The sequence below is a fragment of the Mesoplodon bidens genome, assembly GCF_964165515.1.
Source record: "Mesoplodon bidens genome assembly, chromosome: 1".
Lineage (NCBI taxonomy): Eukaryota > Metazoa > Chordata > Mammalia > Artiodactyla > Ziphiidae > Mesoplodon > Mesoplodon bidens.
The window spans coordinates 202,728,497-202,746,026 of record NC_138176.1 but is presented as its reverse complement, the minus strand read 5'-3'; the positions used below and the strand labels follow the sequence as shown (position 1 = coordinate 202,746,026).

At 37.0% G+C, this 17,530-nt stretch overlaps 1 protein-coding gene across 1 annotated transcript in view; it reads right to left on the bottom strand.

The window, feature by feature from the left end:
* Positions 1-17,530, bottom strand: part of NUDT9 (nudix hydrolase 9) — a 32,457-nt gene that overhangs the window by 3,641 nt on the left and 11,286 nt on the right. Inside the window, exons 3-7 of the mRNA XM_081230169.1 lie at positions 17,131-17,226; positions 13,934-14,020; positions 7,503-7,614; positions 5,727-5,873; positions 4,074-4,158 (exon numbers count right to left, since the gene is read on the bottom strand). Of these exons, the coding sequence (XP_081086295.1) occupies positions 4,074-4,158; positions 5,727-5,873; positions 7,503-7,614; positions 13,934-14,020; positions 17,131-17,226 (527 nt within the window). The remainder of the gene's footprint in view (positions 1-4,073; positions 4,159-5,726; positions 5,874-7,502; positions 7,615-13,933; positions 14,021-17,130; positions 17,227-17,530) is intronic.

Genomic DNA, 17,530 nt, shown 5'->3' with positions numbered 1-17,530 from the left:
ATAAAATTCAAAAAATATTTAGAGTTATATTTATAAATACATATAAATATATTTATTAAAATATTTATAATTATCAAAAATTAAAAATAAATGCTTTCAATCACTGTTGGCAATCTAAATGGCATATTTCTGTAGGACAATTTGGCAATGTTTATCAAGAGCTTTTAAAAAGCAAACGCTCTTTGATGAGCATTCATTCAAAAAATATCAGAGTGCCTCTTATGCACCAGATTCTGTACTAGGCACTGGGGATACAATAAACAACCCAGCAATTCCACTTCAAAGGACTTATCCTAAGGAAATAAAAAGACAAGGCTACTGAAGTATTCAAGGCAACATTATTTATAACCAAAAAGAGAAAAAGGGACATAACCGAACTTTCCATCTAGAGGGCACAGATTATTAAATAAATGATAAGACAGCTACACAATGCACTCCCATTAAAAGTGAAGCCATTCTATAAATACTGATATGGAAATATGTCCATAATATATTTTTAAGTGAAAATTCAAGTAACAAAACAGAATGTACAGTGTGAGCCCATTTTTATTTTAAAAACAGCTATATAAAATCTGGAAAAAGATAAATCAAAATGCTAACAGTGGTATCTTTGGGAAATGGAATAACTGGTGCTTTAAAATTTTTTCCGCTTTATGTCACCTATTTTCTAAATAACTCATTATAAACACTATATCCTTTATCTTTATAATGATTACCTTTAAAATAATAAAATAATAAAGCTGCTTCTTAAAAGAAAAGAATCAACTGAATATTCCAGTATAACAGGTTTCTAAATCCCAGTGCTAAAATGACAGCTCTTGGGGCTTCCCTGGTAGTGCAGTGGTTGAGAATCCGCCTGCCGATGCAGGGGACACGGGTTCGAGCCCTGCTCTGGGAGGATCCCATATGCCATGGAGCAACTAGGCCCGTGAGCCACAACTACTGAGCCTGTGCGTCTGGAGCCTGTGCTCCGCAACAAGAGAAGCGACGATAGTGAGAGGCCTGCGCACTGCGATGATGAGTGGTCCCCGCTTGCCACAACTAGAGAAAAGCCCTCGCACAGAAATGAAGACCCAACACAGCAAAAATAAGTAAATAAATTAATAAATTCCTACCCCCAACATCTAAAAAAAAAAACAAAACTGTATTTATTTCTAAAAAAAAAAAAAATATGACAGCACTTTGTGTATCTCACAGCAACTACAACATCCAATTTTCAAGGAAGAACCAGAATTAAGAAGTAAACCTGAATCTAAAAGTTAAATTAAAATATCTGATTATCTAAATAACAGTGTCCTCTAACATGCTCTTTATCAGATCTAATAATGTCTGAAAAGCATCCTCCCCTTCTGGTCACCTAATAAATTACACAAAACAGAATTCTAAAGAGTTTAAAGTTTATAGTCTGACATGTGAAGAGCTTGGAAGTCATCACTCCTATCTTCAGACACAAAAAAATAGCTGAGCAAACTGAAAATCAACAACTCTTTTTGGATCCATCAGAGAATTGAGGTCACAGGGCACAATGCCACCCTGAAAACTGGAGAGACAGGCAAATACAGAGAATCACAACTTACCAGGAACAGAATCCCACCTCTGGAGCTAGCAAGTGGTAGAAACATTTAAAAGGTAACTGACTAATTTTTGCAAACTGATCTGTGAACTAGCTTGAGAGAGAAAATCTCTTGGAGGCACAGTCTTGGGGTGGGAGAGTCACATTTTCAGGAGTTTTACCTCCAGGAATGCCACCAGGTTCTCAGGGTAAAGACAAGAAAAATCCCCACTTGCTTGCAGCAGGGAGAGGGGAAAAGTAACCATTCTGAAATAAGACAGAGCATTCTGCCCTTAAGAAAAACTATTTCACCAGTCCTAACCAACCTGGGGGAAGGGAAATACCCAACTCTAGCCTTCCTATCTCGCCTAAGGAGTGTGAAGGTGGAAGGAAGAAGCTGAGAGCCGCGGTGAAGGTCACAGCCCAGGGGCCCAGGCTCACTGAAAAACTAAGACCTAATCATTGGGTTCTCCTATGATTCTCCTCCAAAACCCCACAAACCCCCTCCAAATCCCACAGCAATAGGGATTCCATAAAATAACGGGGAGTGTAACTGAAAGAACTGCATGGCTCAGACCTTATTTAAGTAGTAGACTCTAGAGAAACCCAAAGACAACAGAAGAGACAAAAACAAAAACACCCGAGGAAATTTTAGCCTCTGACACCTACAATTACAGCAAATAATAAGTACAGCCTAACTCCTAGTCAACTAAACGTAAGACCTCACACTAAAGATCTATTGACCTCAGTCTCTTTTACTGGATACATCATGTTCACCTTTCAAAAAAACTAGAAGGCAGGATACAAGGCAAAAAGCACAGTTCGAAGAGACAAAACATCAGAATCAGACTCAGATATAGCAGAGATTTGGAATTATCGGACCACAAAAATTTTTTTCAGTTCAGAGAGAAAATAAAACAGTGAAAACAGTGATTTGAACAACTCAAACACTATAAAATCAACCTCTAGAGGATCAGTCATTGTTTTTTAACTCCAAAAATAAATAGCTAACAAATTTATCAGTACTTAAGTTGTAGAGACCTGCTTGTAAATTATATTTGCATACTTCTCCTTCTGAAATATTTCTTTTAAGTTCTCAATACAAGGATGAATTATCCTAATACTTTGTTTTGGTTAGAGTTGTTTGGAAGTAATGAAATTGGTGCTGGGAGTTTTCCGAAGTTCAACAAGAATGTAAAAGTGACAGATCTCATAGTTCCAGCCCACTTTGTAAGGAAAAAACTGAGTCCAAGAGAACATGTGATTTGCACAAGGTTATACTGAGACAGGAAGGGGGCAGGGCAAAACCTTTAAAAGAATGACAAAACCATTGCAGACAGTACATAAACTGGTTAGAACCAACTAGGTCCAAGATGGAGGATGATTCCCCTTCCACTAGATCTTGAGCCTCAGTATACACTCATTGTAATACATCAGCATGCTAAATGACACACCCACAGGTGCCATAACAGTTCTGAGGCCGACCATAAAAGGAAAAAAGTGGGTGGTGACCCAATTCCTGGAAATCCCCACCCTTTCCCCAAAATAGCTGGAATAATCCCCCCACTCATTAGCCTATGAAATTACCCAGACCATAAAAACTAAATGTCCCATATTTTGAGGCCTCTTGCCTTCTGAGATGGCCCACACTCTGTCTATGGAGTGTGTATCTCCCTGAATAAATCTGCTTTCACTCGTCTTGCTCTTGTATTCCTTCTCGCATGAAGCCAAGGACCCTCACTTAGCAGCCCGTCCCAGGGACTCGCCTGAGACCTGGGATATGACCATCCACTTGGGCCCTATTTTTCCTGCAAGAATACAACTTAGAAAGGAGCCATGAATGGAACATTCAGTTCTCTGACATGGTACCCTCATTTCATTATGCTACAGATGAAAACAAAATATTTAAAATGTCATCCAATTCAGCAATAAAATGTTTCAAAAGAAGCCAGCCATTCAATGTATGTTAAAATCATAATTAATTTTTAAGATAGAGGATTCCCACCCACCCTCTAAAATTTTTAAATCCATTGACCAGAAAAAAACATTCATTTAAAATTTTTTCAGTACTTGGAATTTTTTTGGTATTGTTTTATATTTTAATAATGCATGCTCTTATAAAATTATTTCAAACACTAAGACAGACATAAATCCCATTTCCTTTACCACAGCCATACTTCCTACCCAAATCTCCAGTTGCTTTTGTTTTTATTTTACACAAATGGAGTCATACAAACAACTGTACAACATTAAGGCACATAATTTTAGTCTATAAATTTAACCTTAATTTTATATGCTACCAATGGATTAAAGGATATTAGTTACTGGTAACACTTTTAAAGCGTTCTTCTACATATTTTTTAATATAAACAATCTGCTTTCATACAAATATTATCCTATAACCAGTAGTTGACTGACTTAAAATGCTAAAATAGTCCAGATTTAATTGTGCCCCAGTAGTCTGCTTCACTTAAATTGGATCCTTTAGTTCAGTTAGCTTAATAAACATAAGTAAAATTACCTGTTTCATCATGGTAATTCACAGCTTCTGTCTCCATCCATGCATTATCAGTGTTTCGAGGATCATCAACATAACCTTTATATATCTGTTTTTAAAAGGAGATAGACCGAAAAAAAAGTGTAGGGTGAACAGGAATGGGTAGAGAAGAGCATGCTACCTTCAGTAGAATCAGAAATATCCTGTTGCAAACAATGCACATTTAATTAACATTAGTGAACTGTACACTTAAAAATGGTTAAGATGGCAAATTATACGTTATGTGCTTTTTATCACAAAAAAAGAAATGTAAATATTACAGGACCTTTAATGTAGCATTCCATACGCTTGTTTTACATTTCCCAGGGAGGGAATTCCCTGATGGTCCAGTAGTTAGGACTCAGTGTTTTCACTGCCAGAACTCAGGTTCAATCCCCGGTCGGGGAACTAAGATCCCACAAGCCATGCAGCTCGGCCAAAAAAAAGTAGACGTGAAAATGAAATTAAGAAAACAGGGACTTCCCTGGTGGCGCAGTGGTTAAGACTCCACGCTTCCAATGCAGGGGGCCCAGGTTCAATCCCTGGTCAGGGAACGAGATCCCACATGCATGCTGCAACTAAGAGTTCACATGCCACAACTAAGGAGCCCGTGAGCCGCAACTAAGACCCAGCGCAACCAAATAAATAAATTAAATAAATAAATATTTTTTAAAAAACAGAAATTAAGAAAACAATTCCATTTACAATAGCATCAAAAGAATAAAATATTTTTTTAAATAAATAAATAAATTTCCCAGGGAACAATATTCTCAAGAACATTTTGAAGCAGCTTTAAAATTCATAAAACCCTCAACACCTCAGACTCTAATTTCAGAATTTGAGAATAGTCATATTTGGGCCATATGATTTTTTTTAAGAGTCTATAAGTATTTTTCTGTTTTAATAACTTCTGTGATTATAGTTTTAGACATACAAAGATAGGTTCTTCTAGTTAGAAATCTATAAATAAGGTTAGTAAAGACCAATATTTAAGCTATTAATACGTGAAAAGATTTGGATCTAGCCATCTAACACAAATTTGACCTGAAACCCAGACAGCATATTGATAGATAAATAATTAAGAAATCCTAATTCTAGAAAGAAAACAAAGCAATTCAAAGAAAAGCCAATAAAAAAGAAAAGAAAATTCACCCTTTTCTTTATTATTAGTGCACATATACCTTATAAAGTGATTTTTTTTTAATCACAAAGGGTATGTAAACAAAACAGTCATGAGACTTAAATGGTTGTGAACAAGAAAAACGCTGAATAACATAATTTAAAATGTAAATGTCCTTTCAAAAAAGCTGAATTCATGCAAATTTTTTTAAAAAGAAAAGATTTTCCGTTAGATGGGTGAACTCAGTGTCACATTAGCTCACACCTAAAGAAAAATTAAGAGGAAAAAATGTATTATAGTAAATGATGTAACTGGCCTAAAGTTGGACTATAAAAATTTAAGTAGAAATCTATTTACAGTGAAGAGCTACAATTTAATTTGTTTTTATGAACATGTATTTCAAATATACAAGTATTTCACTTTATTCAGAAAATGATCTACCAGATTTCCAGGTGAACTTTAAGTAATTTTCATTAATCCCCAGGACTAAGTCCTTCCTGGAAATCTTCATTTCTTACCACTAGATGTTCCTGGCTGAAGAGCTTGTGCAACTTTTCCTCTAATTCTCTCTTTTCAGCACCAGATTTCTGTAAGGAGTTGAGAGCTTCCTCACCAAATTCTCTTTTCAGTGTGGCACTAATCTTCTCTCCTGGATCCACCATCCCCTAAGAGTCACATTTTTGTTTCAAAAAATTAATAAGCTTTAATTTAATCAATAGATATTTACTGAGTGATGCAGTGGACATATATTGCTCTATCTGCCCATAATCTTCTGTGATATGCTCTTCTCTAAATCATTTGTTTCTAGTAGAAGCAGCTTGGCAGCATATCCCATATACTCAACCATAGTAATTAGTCCAAAGTTAGCCTACGGTCAACTGAGCCAGTCAGACTCCTTTCCTGGTATCTTCCAAAGTCAAGCTATGGAAGGAAGGGATGGAGGCAAGAAAGAATACAGCAAATTGATACTTTCCCCATTGGTCATTCCATTCCAGCCAAACTGACCTCTTCAATGTTCCTAGGATGTGCCAGACATATCCCAACCTTAAGGCCTTTGTACCTGCTATGACTTCTGCCCAAGATGCTTTCCCCAGATATCCACATGGTTCACTCGTTCACCTCCTTCAGATCTTTACTCAAATGTCACCTTCTCAGGAGACCTTCTCTAACCACCCTATCAAAAACTGCAAACTCTCAAACACTTCCTAATCCCCTTCCTTGTTTTAGTTTTTTTCTTAATATTGATATTTATCACCTTCTAACATTACAGTAACTTGTTTATGTTATATTATCTGTCTCCCTCAGTGGAGTGTGAGCACCAAGAAGACAAGGATGTTTGTTTATGTTGCTCTGCTGTATCCTCAGTGTCTAAAATATTAGCTGACAAAAGGCAGATGCTCAAAATATACTGAGTAGATCAACGACTCTCAAAATTATATTAACGACAACAGTTCCCTGACTGATCAGAATTTCAAATGACAATAAAAATATAACAGCCTGTGATGATATCATTGTATTTTGCATTCAGCACTGACTGAAGTTTGTCTATTTGGCTCTTATAATTAGCCTAAGCTTTTGTCACAGTCAGCTACAACCTTCTTTTTCATTCCATTTTACCCTACAAAGAAAAAAACCCATTCCTGCAGATAGGAGAATGTGTATATAAAGAGCCATCCTCTCATCAAACTATCTCCATTTCACAATATGGCATAAAATATAAAACCCACTACTGAACACATACACATTTTTAAAAGCCCCTTGAAATATACTACTGACATGAACCCAATAGAAGTATACTCTTCCCGATGATATTATGAAAACTCAAAAAACTACAAGGAACAGTAATAGTGTTATCTTTTTAAAAATACTAAAAATCTTACCTTGGGCTTGGAGTAGGTGTTGAGTTCTGAGATGAAACTCAACATTAGTGAGTATCTACTATACCAGGTGCTTTATATGCTATCTCTAATAAGCCTGTGAAATATATATGATTATTTTTAAAACAAAGGTCTGAACTCCATATCACTAGCTCAAAGTGGAAAAAAGGTCAAAACACAAGCCCAGGTCTAACTCCAAAGTCCATGTTCTTTCCCAAGGGTCTTAGAATTAGATTCTAACAGCTTTGTTGTATTATCCTACATTTGTCATTGACAATGATACTTCATTGCAAAAGAATTACTGGGGAGGAATGGAGAATAAATGAAGTAGAAAAGATCCATACACAATAACCTTGTAGTAAATAAAGCAACTAAAAAGAACTTACAACACTGATTTGACTTAATTTTAATGCTTACCCCTGGGATTGCCCATTCTCCACAGTCTTTCCTTTTTATTGCAACAAACTGTAAGATGTTTTTCCCAGAAAAGGGATGTGTAATTTTATTTCCACTTCTGTCCCTTTTCCACCTATAACAGTAATGTAAGGTCATAACTGATTTAGAACAAAGACCAAGGTTCTATTTCAAACTTAAGACAAAGCTATAAAGATATATTTTTCTTTATAACAGAGTATATATAAATTTACCTCAAATCAGCTAGTTTTGTAAAGAAATATTGTTTTGTATTAAAAATATTCTTTATTTAGCACTGTTACAAACCAAGACAAATGTCTACTTTCCATAAAGTATATTATAGTCTCCATAATAAAAATTCAAGATATAAACAGTTTTTACTACTTAAATTAAAAGTTATCAAAAAAAATTAAAAGCAGAACAGAATTTAAAAGAAGGGTCATAAAAGTTTTTTTTTTTAATCCAAGGATGCTTTTTAAGAATTTTAAGTAGTGAAAAAGATCTGTAATATTTGCTTTTAACAGTTCGCCCTACTTTTTCAGAAAAGCAGATTATATGATACAGGTTCAGTTGGTCTCAAGAAAAGTGCTTCTCAATCTTTATCCCCACTTTTGATAAAAGAAGTCTCACACTATCCTTTAATCTAATTTTATATTTCAAATTGAATTGCGTTTTTTTAAAGCATCGAGGCAACGTTAATTTCAGACTGTGCTTTTTCTAACCACAGCCTCCTTCACAAAGATGTTGATAAATCTCCCCTTCTCCTTCCCTACACCCACCACATCTACTTCCTCCTGCCGAATTTTAAGAATAGTTTTAATAGTCCCTTAGGCAAAGATAAAGATTTTGAACTTCCAGTACAAAACCAAAAAAGAAAGCCTATGATCTAATCATCACTCCGCATGAGACTCAATAAAATATACTAGTTTAGAAGCCCTAAATAGACATTTCTCCAAAGAAGATATATAGATTGCCAACAAAACATGAAAGGATGCTCAACATCACTAATCATTAGAGAAATGCAAATCAAAACCACAATGAGGTATCACCTCACACCAGTCAGAATGGCCATCTACAAAGAGTCTACAAACAATAAATGCTGGAGAGGGTGTGGAGAAAAGGGAACCCTCTTGCACTCTTGGTGGTAATGTAAATTGATACAGCCACTATGGAGAACAATATGGAGGTTCCTTAAAAAACTAAAAACAGAATTACCATATGACCCAGCAGTCCCACTACTGGGCATATACCCTGAGAAAATCATAATTCAAAAAGAGTTATGTACCAAAATGTTCATTGCAGCTCTATTTACAATAGCCAGGACATGGAAGCAACATAAGTGTCCATCGACAGATGAATGGATAAAGAAGATGTGGCACACATATACAGTGGAATATTACTCAGCCATAAAAAGAAACGAAATTGAGTTATTTGTAGTGAGGTAGATGGACCTAGAGTCTGTCATACAGAGTGAAGTAAGTCAGAAAGAGAAAAACAAATACCGTATGCTAACACATATATATGGAACCTAAAAAAAAAAAAAATGGTTCTGACGAACCTAGGGGCAGGACAGATATAAAGATGCAGACGTAGAGAATGGACTTGAGGACATGGGGAGGGGGAAGGGTAAGCTGGGACGAAGTGAGAGAGAGGCATGGACATATATACACTACCAAATGTAAAACAGATAGCTAGTGGGAAGCAGCCGCATAGCACAGGGAGGTCAGCTCAGTGCTTTGTGACCACCTAGAGGGGGGTGGAGAGGGAGGGTGGGAGAGAGATGCAAGAGGGAGGGGATATGGGGATATATGTATACATATAGCTGATTCACTTTGTTATATAGCAGAAACTAACAGAACACTGTAAAGCAATTATACTCCAATAAAGATGTTAAAAAATTTTTTTTGAATATAGTAGTTTAGATATGAGTGCCCTTATTTCTTTATATTGTGGCTGAATACCATATCTAACCCATAATTCCCCCCCAAAAGAGTTCATAGTCTAGCAGTGGAGCTAGACATGTATGTGAATAAACTACAAGAGTGACAGCTTGATGAGTACAGTAAATAGAAATGAAAGAATAATTGGTATAAGAAGACAACATCTGTTTTTAAGGATGCCAGAGAGAGGAAACAAAGTTATAAAATAAAATAATGTATTCAAGAAACTGAAAGTATATGTGGCAACATAAGCATCAGTGAGGAAAAGATAGATGGTGAGGCTGGAGAAGTATGCAAAGAATTCATCAAATTCATCTGCTTAGAGAGCCAGAGAATATTTTTTAAGCGGGGGAAAAAGCCATTAGCAATTTGTATTTTAGAAAGCTCACTCACTTTGACAAAAGTGTGGAAGTTGGTTTGGAGGGAAGCAAGACTGGAGGCAAGAAAACCAGCTAGAAGACTGTTACCATGGTCCAGGTACAAGACGATGAGGACAGGACTGAAGGCAGAGACAGCGAAAATGGAGAAAAGACAGATTTTACCTTCACTTTTTTCTTTTTTAGCCTTTACTTTTTAAAAGTCATTTATATAGCACTTATTATGGACCTGATCCTGTTGTGCTTTAATGTATGTATCCACTTAAGCCTCAAAACCAGCCTATAAAGTAGCTGTATTGTTGTTTTTATTTTACAGATGTGGAAAATGAGGCACAGAGAAGTAGATCATTTGCCTGAGGTTGCAGAGGAAAAAAGTTGTGTAAACCGAGATTTGAACCCAGGCAATCTGGTTCCAGAATCTGCACTCTTAATCACTATACTATTTTACTTCAATTAAACAAACAGGATTTACACTAATTAGGTAAGAGGAGGGATAAGGGGGCAAATGATGGTTCTGTCCACTCACAAACGTTTACCAGCACCCACTACACCTCACGTGCAAGGAGCTGGGAAAACGAAGACGAACACAGAGCCTCTGCTGCTCAGCCAGCCAGCCGGCCGGCCAGTCATGGCTAGAGCCCTGGGAAGAGAAGCTGAATACAGAGAGATGCTGCTGGGCAAAAAGGCAGGACCACACAGATGATGAAAAGCTTGCATATCACATTTACATTCTCAGGTTTATCCTCAGTGGACTCATTTAAGGATTTTAAACAGAGTCGTTTCTTGTTATGTTTTTGTTAGTACCAAATACATGGTCACTAAATTTAAAACAAAATTTCTTGATACAACAGAAATAATATATCATTTTAACTAGTGAACCTCATTAACATTTATTAGATGCTCATGATTTTCCTATGTACGACTAATATTCCCTCCCTACTTCTGATAGTCCACACCTTCCCATTTCTAACCAAACAGGAAAGAAAATCATACCGCCATTAACTTTTTTTTTTTTTTTTTTGCGGTACACAGGCCTCTCACTGTTGTGGCCTCTCCCATTGCGGAGCACAGGCTCCGGACGCGCAGGCTCAGCGGCTATGGCTCACGGGCCCAGCCGCTCCGCGGCATGTGGGATCTTCCCGGACCGGGGCCTGAACCCGTGTCCCCTGCATCGGCAGGCGGACTCTCAACCACTGCGCCACCAGGGAAGCCCCGCCATTAACTTTTGACCGGAGTTTATGCACAATAATATATTAACACTTCCCTTCTCATTTCGACTTTAAAAGATATACAGGAACTTCTGATAACTTCCCATTATATGTGGGAAATCTCTAGGAGAGGTATCTGGGAATCTAAACATTTAACACTTTCCCTGGGGATTCTGAACAAGAAAGTTTGTGAAATTCTGCACGATTCAATGCTATTTTGCATCATGAAGTACTTGGAAGAAAAGGGGATAGAATCTTTGCTTTAAAAGTGCCTGTGTGATTCTTATGATTACTCATTAGTGAAATACTGGTGTAAAAGAGAAAGCACAATATTTGGAGCCAAATATCCCTGTTTCAAATTTCAGATCTACAAGATTGAGGCAAGTCACTTTACCTCAGTAAGTCTCCACCTTCAGAACTATAAAATAGATATGTTAATACCTACCTTGAGGAGTTCCTGTGAGAAACAAATGTAAAAACTAATAATTGCACCTAGCAGAGTGCCTGGAGTAAAGCAATATTTTTAACAGTTCATTTAATCTTGTCGATTCTTTCTTCAACACCCTTCCTTCTTCTCTTCCTTCCATTTCTACTGCCACCCATCTATTTGAAGGGACTCCTCAGTTAATAATATATGTATTACTGAGATAGCAAAGAAATCAACTTAAGATTACTGTTGAAAGCTAGTTTCTGCCACTTGTGGGCTCTTTTATAGCCTTGGACCATCTCTAAGCCTTCAGTTTTCTCATCTGTATAAGAATAAAGTTCAGAAAGTCTACCATTTCAAAATGACTTGACACACAGTCACCGTGTTTACTCTCAGTTGCTATTTGGCTCACCACAGATAAAGATAAGCTAATTAGGACTAACTTAACTTTCAAGACTCTGGCTTCCCTTTTCTGCTTCTTGTCCCTTTGCTAGCATTCCTGCTTCAAATATTTCACACCTTCCTGCCTTTAGACAGCCTCACCAAAATCAAAAGAAACGGATACTACCATTAATATTTACTTTTATTATTTTCACTACATTCATTAATAAGACTATATTAACTCTTCTCATCTCACTTAAACCATAAAGTTTCTGAAGGAATTCTAGATGGACAGAAGTAGGTCAGTACGTAGGGAGACAGGCAGGCAGGTAGGTGGGTGGATGGATGAATGAAGAGATGGAAGATAAAACTGCGGTTGGGTGTGGGGTAAAGATACCTTTTGTCAGAGGAAATTGGATGGGCAAATACGAGAATAAGATGGGGAGAGAACTGGTGCCTCCCCCAGAAACTTGAAAATAAGCTTCCTTAGAGTTAAACTATGAAATCATTATCATATCCCAGATCAGAGAGAACAAAGTCTGCTGTAAGAAAGGAAAGCCCTCAAAATATCAAAACTAAAAAAGCAAGAATATTGAGGGTATCTGCATTATTTAAAGAAGGAAAATGACAGTCACATGTGAGGAGAGAGGCTGTCAGTGAAGAAATCCTACAAATAAAAAATAAATAAAAGAATGACAGAGATGATGGAATATTCCACATGTGTCGGGAAGACGACTCCAGTGGAGATGGCACAATCCATCTAAACATGACATTCCCCTACCTCCTTTACTGTGATTCATGCTGACCGAGGAACCCTCTGACTATGATTTGGCTTACCAGATAGATCTGCCTCAGGAAGAGAATGCCTTCCCCCCGTCCTGGAACCTTCAATGGCTCCATTTCATACTCCTTAACTTTGGCATTTTATATTCTCCACAATAGAATGACGTAAAAATTAATTTTAAGTCTAATTTATCATCCACTATTCTCTTACAAGGATCTTCTGTTTCAACCAAACTGGTCTTTTCACTGTCCCTCAATACGCAAATAGATATTACTACAAGCCTTGTTCCTAGGCGTCCTCCCGTCCCCCTATCTAAGCTTCTAGTTCAGCTCCAGTCTACCTCTTCATAATACCTTTCTTGGGTGCTCTGGTTTACCATCATTATGTCCCACACATCTGATTCTCTACTTTTCTGAAGCATCCTGTGTCATCCATATTACTTTGACATGTTTCTTTATTTAATATTTTCTATCTTGCAAATGAGAACATAGCTCCTCAATGACAGGAAGCAGAAACTTAGGACTGTTATACTCTTTCATATGCACCAAGGCACTTACTCAATTCTGAGAACAAATAGATGCTCAATAAATGTGTGGTGAACTAACTTTGTTGAAATGAGGCCTAACCTACTCACACAACATAAAACTACAGCTTTACACTTAAATCACATCACTATAATTTTACATAACGTCCCTTTAAAATATAGATTTCATGTGTGTGCATATGAATGTATATATACGTGTCTGTGTGCACACACACATATATATACACGTATATGCAGTCGGCTCTCTGTATCCATAGATGTGGAACCCATGGATAAGAAGGGCTGACTGTACTACCCCATTTTATGTAAGGGACTTAAGCATCCACAGATTTTGGTATCTGTTTGAGGCACAGGGGGTGGTCCTGGAACCAATCCCCCAGGATACCAAGGGATGACTCTATATAAAAACACATACAGGGGCTTCCCTGGTGGCGCAGTGGTTGAGAGTCCGCCTGCCGATGCAGGGGACACGGGTTCGTGCCCCAGTCTGGGAAGATCCCACATGCCGCGGAGCGGCTGGGCCCGTGAGCCATGGCCACTGAGCCTGCGCGTCTGGAGCCTGTGCTCCGCAACGGGAGAGGCCACGGCAGTGAGAGGCCCGCGTACCGCAAAAAAATAATAATAATAAATAAATAAAAACACATACATATACATATATACATCTGTGTGTGTGCATGTGTGTGTGTGTATAACGGATACGTAAAAACATGGTACAGTCTGTATTTATCCAATTACTTAGCTCTTTGCTACTGAAATGTGTTTTTAGTTCTTACCTGGTTATGATGGGATCTGCAGCATGATTGGGGCCCCATCGCCCCAAAAGCCCCCGGCCAACCAGTCCTGTCCGTCCTGCAGGATTTCTGGAAAAAAAAAACCCATAAAACCAATTGAATGTGCTCATCTTTTTTAACACAACTTGATATGGCCCAAAACAAGGTAGTAAGAGCAATAAGAAGGAAATAATATCTCTACACAAATCCAGTAGCACTATTACATATTTGACACTCAAAGTACACATTTCCTTATAGTGTTATTTAACTTTTCTTTTGTGCTTGTCTTAAGCTTTGGGCTTGAACCAGGAGGAGGATCTCATTTCCATAGTTGTTCTACAATATAAGAATTTGTTTCAGTTTTCACCTATACTTCAAAATTCAAACTAGAACCTTACTGGACTCAAATCTGGAAGAATGAAATGCTCCGCGTCTAATCATCGTCTACCTCTGCGACAGCAATGTTTTATCACTGAGGACACCTACGCTTCACCTTCTCAACATCCTCTTTTCCTACTCCACTCTCCTACAACCTGTCTCACTCAAATAGTTTGTTACATTTTAAAGTCCATTTTTTCACAGTGGGTTCTAGATTTTTATTAACAGTAATAGATATTTTGTAGCATATAATGAGGTAGAAGTATTTAATATTTCAAGAATTCAAATATACCAAATTCCATTTTTTAAAACAATTTTATAAAAATGCCAACTACTATTTAACCTAATGCCACACCCAATGTTAAAAAGTCTGTCAGATAAACATAGCAACACTCATGCCTGAGTGATTTTCTTCCAGTTTCTTCCAATATTCCTTAAATGTTCAACTTTTATTATGTAAAATGAAATGCCCTAATCTGCAATCTTACCTATTTAATATCTTTGATCCTCCCAGTATGTGAAAGTAAATAAACAACCTGTCAAATTTTCCTTTTCAGCCATCTCTTTTTATTCTGGTCTTCCCTGTGACTTTTATTAAAGTTGAGTGAATCTTTATATTGTTTTATACTAGACTCAGAAATATTTCAGCAAGACTTGCAAATAAAAACAGAAAGACGAGACACCTAGCCAGGTGACGATAATTCTACTTTTCAAATTCAGGAGGGGCAGAGTGGTCAGCAGCTATGTTCTATTCCATGTAACCATACACCCCTGAATACAAATGATCAAAGCCAGTATTAAGAGAGATAATGTTAGTTTTTATAGATGACCAAGCCTGTTACTAATAAACTAGAAGCTGTAGAAAAGACACATAGATTATCTTATAGCCTGAGCAGCAGAGAAACTTGTTTGCAGAAAAAGAAAACCAAAGGCAACATATAAAGAAAAGCAGACATAAAGCAGAGAGACAGTTCTAATGGATTTCCAACTCCACCCGTTCCTAAAGTTAGCTGCACTTCTGCTCTGGGCTTGAGATGATCCTATAGCCCTGTGGTAAAGTTCACTTTTTCACTCAAGCAAGCTAGAGTTGGTTTCCATTAGTCAGAGAGTCTTGACTAAAACAACAGGCTATCTTGCCTTTGCTGACTATCCTTTAATATATGTACATGTCTTTTAATATATTTTACCCAGAAAAGAATCTGAGGGATAAGTCAAATGCGTGGACACTTTGACTTGAAAAGGTTCAATAACATAGAAAGGCAAGTAAGTAATGAACAAAGAAAGAATTTAGCAAAACTGAAAGACCAGGCTGGGGTGAGAGGAGCTCTACTATCTCCAAGTCTTAGAAGAACTAAAAATATTTTAGTTTTTGCAACATTTTTACCAGGTAATAAGCATGATTACCAAATCTGTGATCCTTTTTTTGTTTTATTTGAGGCACGCTAATTTTTACATTTCTTCCTAACTTGTATAATGTCTTCTTAAGGAAAATGGAAAATTTTGGAGTTGTGTAGAAAAATCATTTTTAGAAGTATAAAAAGAGGGACTTCCCTGGTGGTCCAGTGGTTAAGACTCTGTGCTTCCACTGCAGGGGGCACAGGTTCGATCCCTGGTCGGGGAACTAACATCCCACATCCCACTCACATGCTGTGCAGCACGCTAAAAGAAAATTAAAAATAAAAAAAGTACAAAAAGATACTTGATGTTAAATTGTTGGGTTATTTTTATTTTTACTCTTATATATTTGGATAAATTCTTACTTTAAGGTATGATCTCATTTTATAAATAACTACTGAAATACAGTTTTTGATCCTTTCCTTCTCTGTTAATTTATTCAATTACAATTGACCCTTGATCAATACTCCCATATAAACTTATAGTCAGCCCTCTGTATACACGGTTCCCCTGTATCTGTGGTTCCACATCCAGGGATTCAACCAAACTCAGATGGTGTAATTCTGTAATATTTACTATTGAAAAAAAATCCATGTATAAGTGGGTCTGTGTAGTTCAACCCCTGTTTTATTCAAGAGTCAACTGTAATTATTTCTACTTCAAGGTAAGGTTACAAGAAGATGCATTCAAACCCTGTCTCTACCACTTACTCACTGTGTGCAAACAACTTACATTCTCTCTCTTTATCTGTAAATGGAACTAAAAATATCCACCCACAGGGTTATTGTGGTGATTTAATTAGATCCCATACATAAATTCTTTCATACAATGTCTGGCATATACAAGCACTCAATAAACATTAATTATATTGATAAAATAAAATGTATATTTTAAGGCAGGACAAGAAAATTTAAACATAAAATTTTCTGTGTCCGTCTGGGCCTCCACCCTCCTTCCTTAATGTGCAGTGTGCATCTGCACTGCACATTAACCAGACCTCCTCAAAGATGGGAGTGCCTGCTTGACCATAAAAATCCACTTTTTTCCCCTTTATTCTGACACTAGCCATGTAACTTCTTAAAAGAATGGCACTCTTTCCCAACGCTGAAAGATGTCATGGTGACTTGCTGCTTGCTTTGTATGTGCTCACCTGGACTGTATATCTTAGATGAACTTTATGTAAAATATCGGTATGTCATTTTAATGTACAGTCCTTCATCTCGAAAATGTATATGACTGTATCTTCAAACAGGTGAAACAGTTCTCAGAGCTTTCTGAGAGTCTGTCTTCCGGGTTATAATCCTCAGTCGGGTTGAATAAAATTCCCTTTATTCTTCTTACCTTGATTGTTAATTGAATTTTCGTTGACAGTATTTTCTACCTTTTAGAGACCCATTATTGTAAGATGTCCCATCCCCGGTACCTACCTAGGTCTTCCATTTTCAATCTCATACAGGCCATTCTGGCTCTTTCTCTCAACATGGCCATCCTTTTCATTAAACTTTGGCGAAAAGCTGCTTTCACTGTAACGAGAATACCAATGCAAAATCAGAAATAATGACCCAATATTACCAACAGCTTAATAATGCCAGTCAGTTATTTATAAAAGTAGTATCCTTGAGACTAAATTTTTAGTTACAACTTTAGTTAGTTTTCATTTACAGATTCATCAACTCCTTCAAAACAGTTTCTGGAAAAAGAAAATTTGTTTAACCAAAACACCTTGTAAGACAAGGGTATGTGTGGTAACCCCTATGGGAAGGACCAATGGCAGACAAACTGGAGCTCCTCTCACACACTACAAGAAGGTCTATGTTACTATTAGCA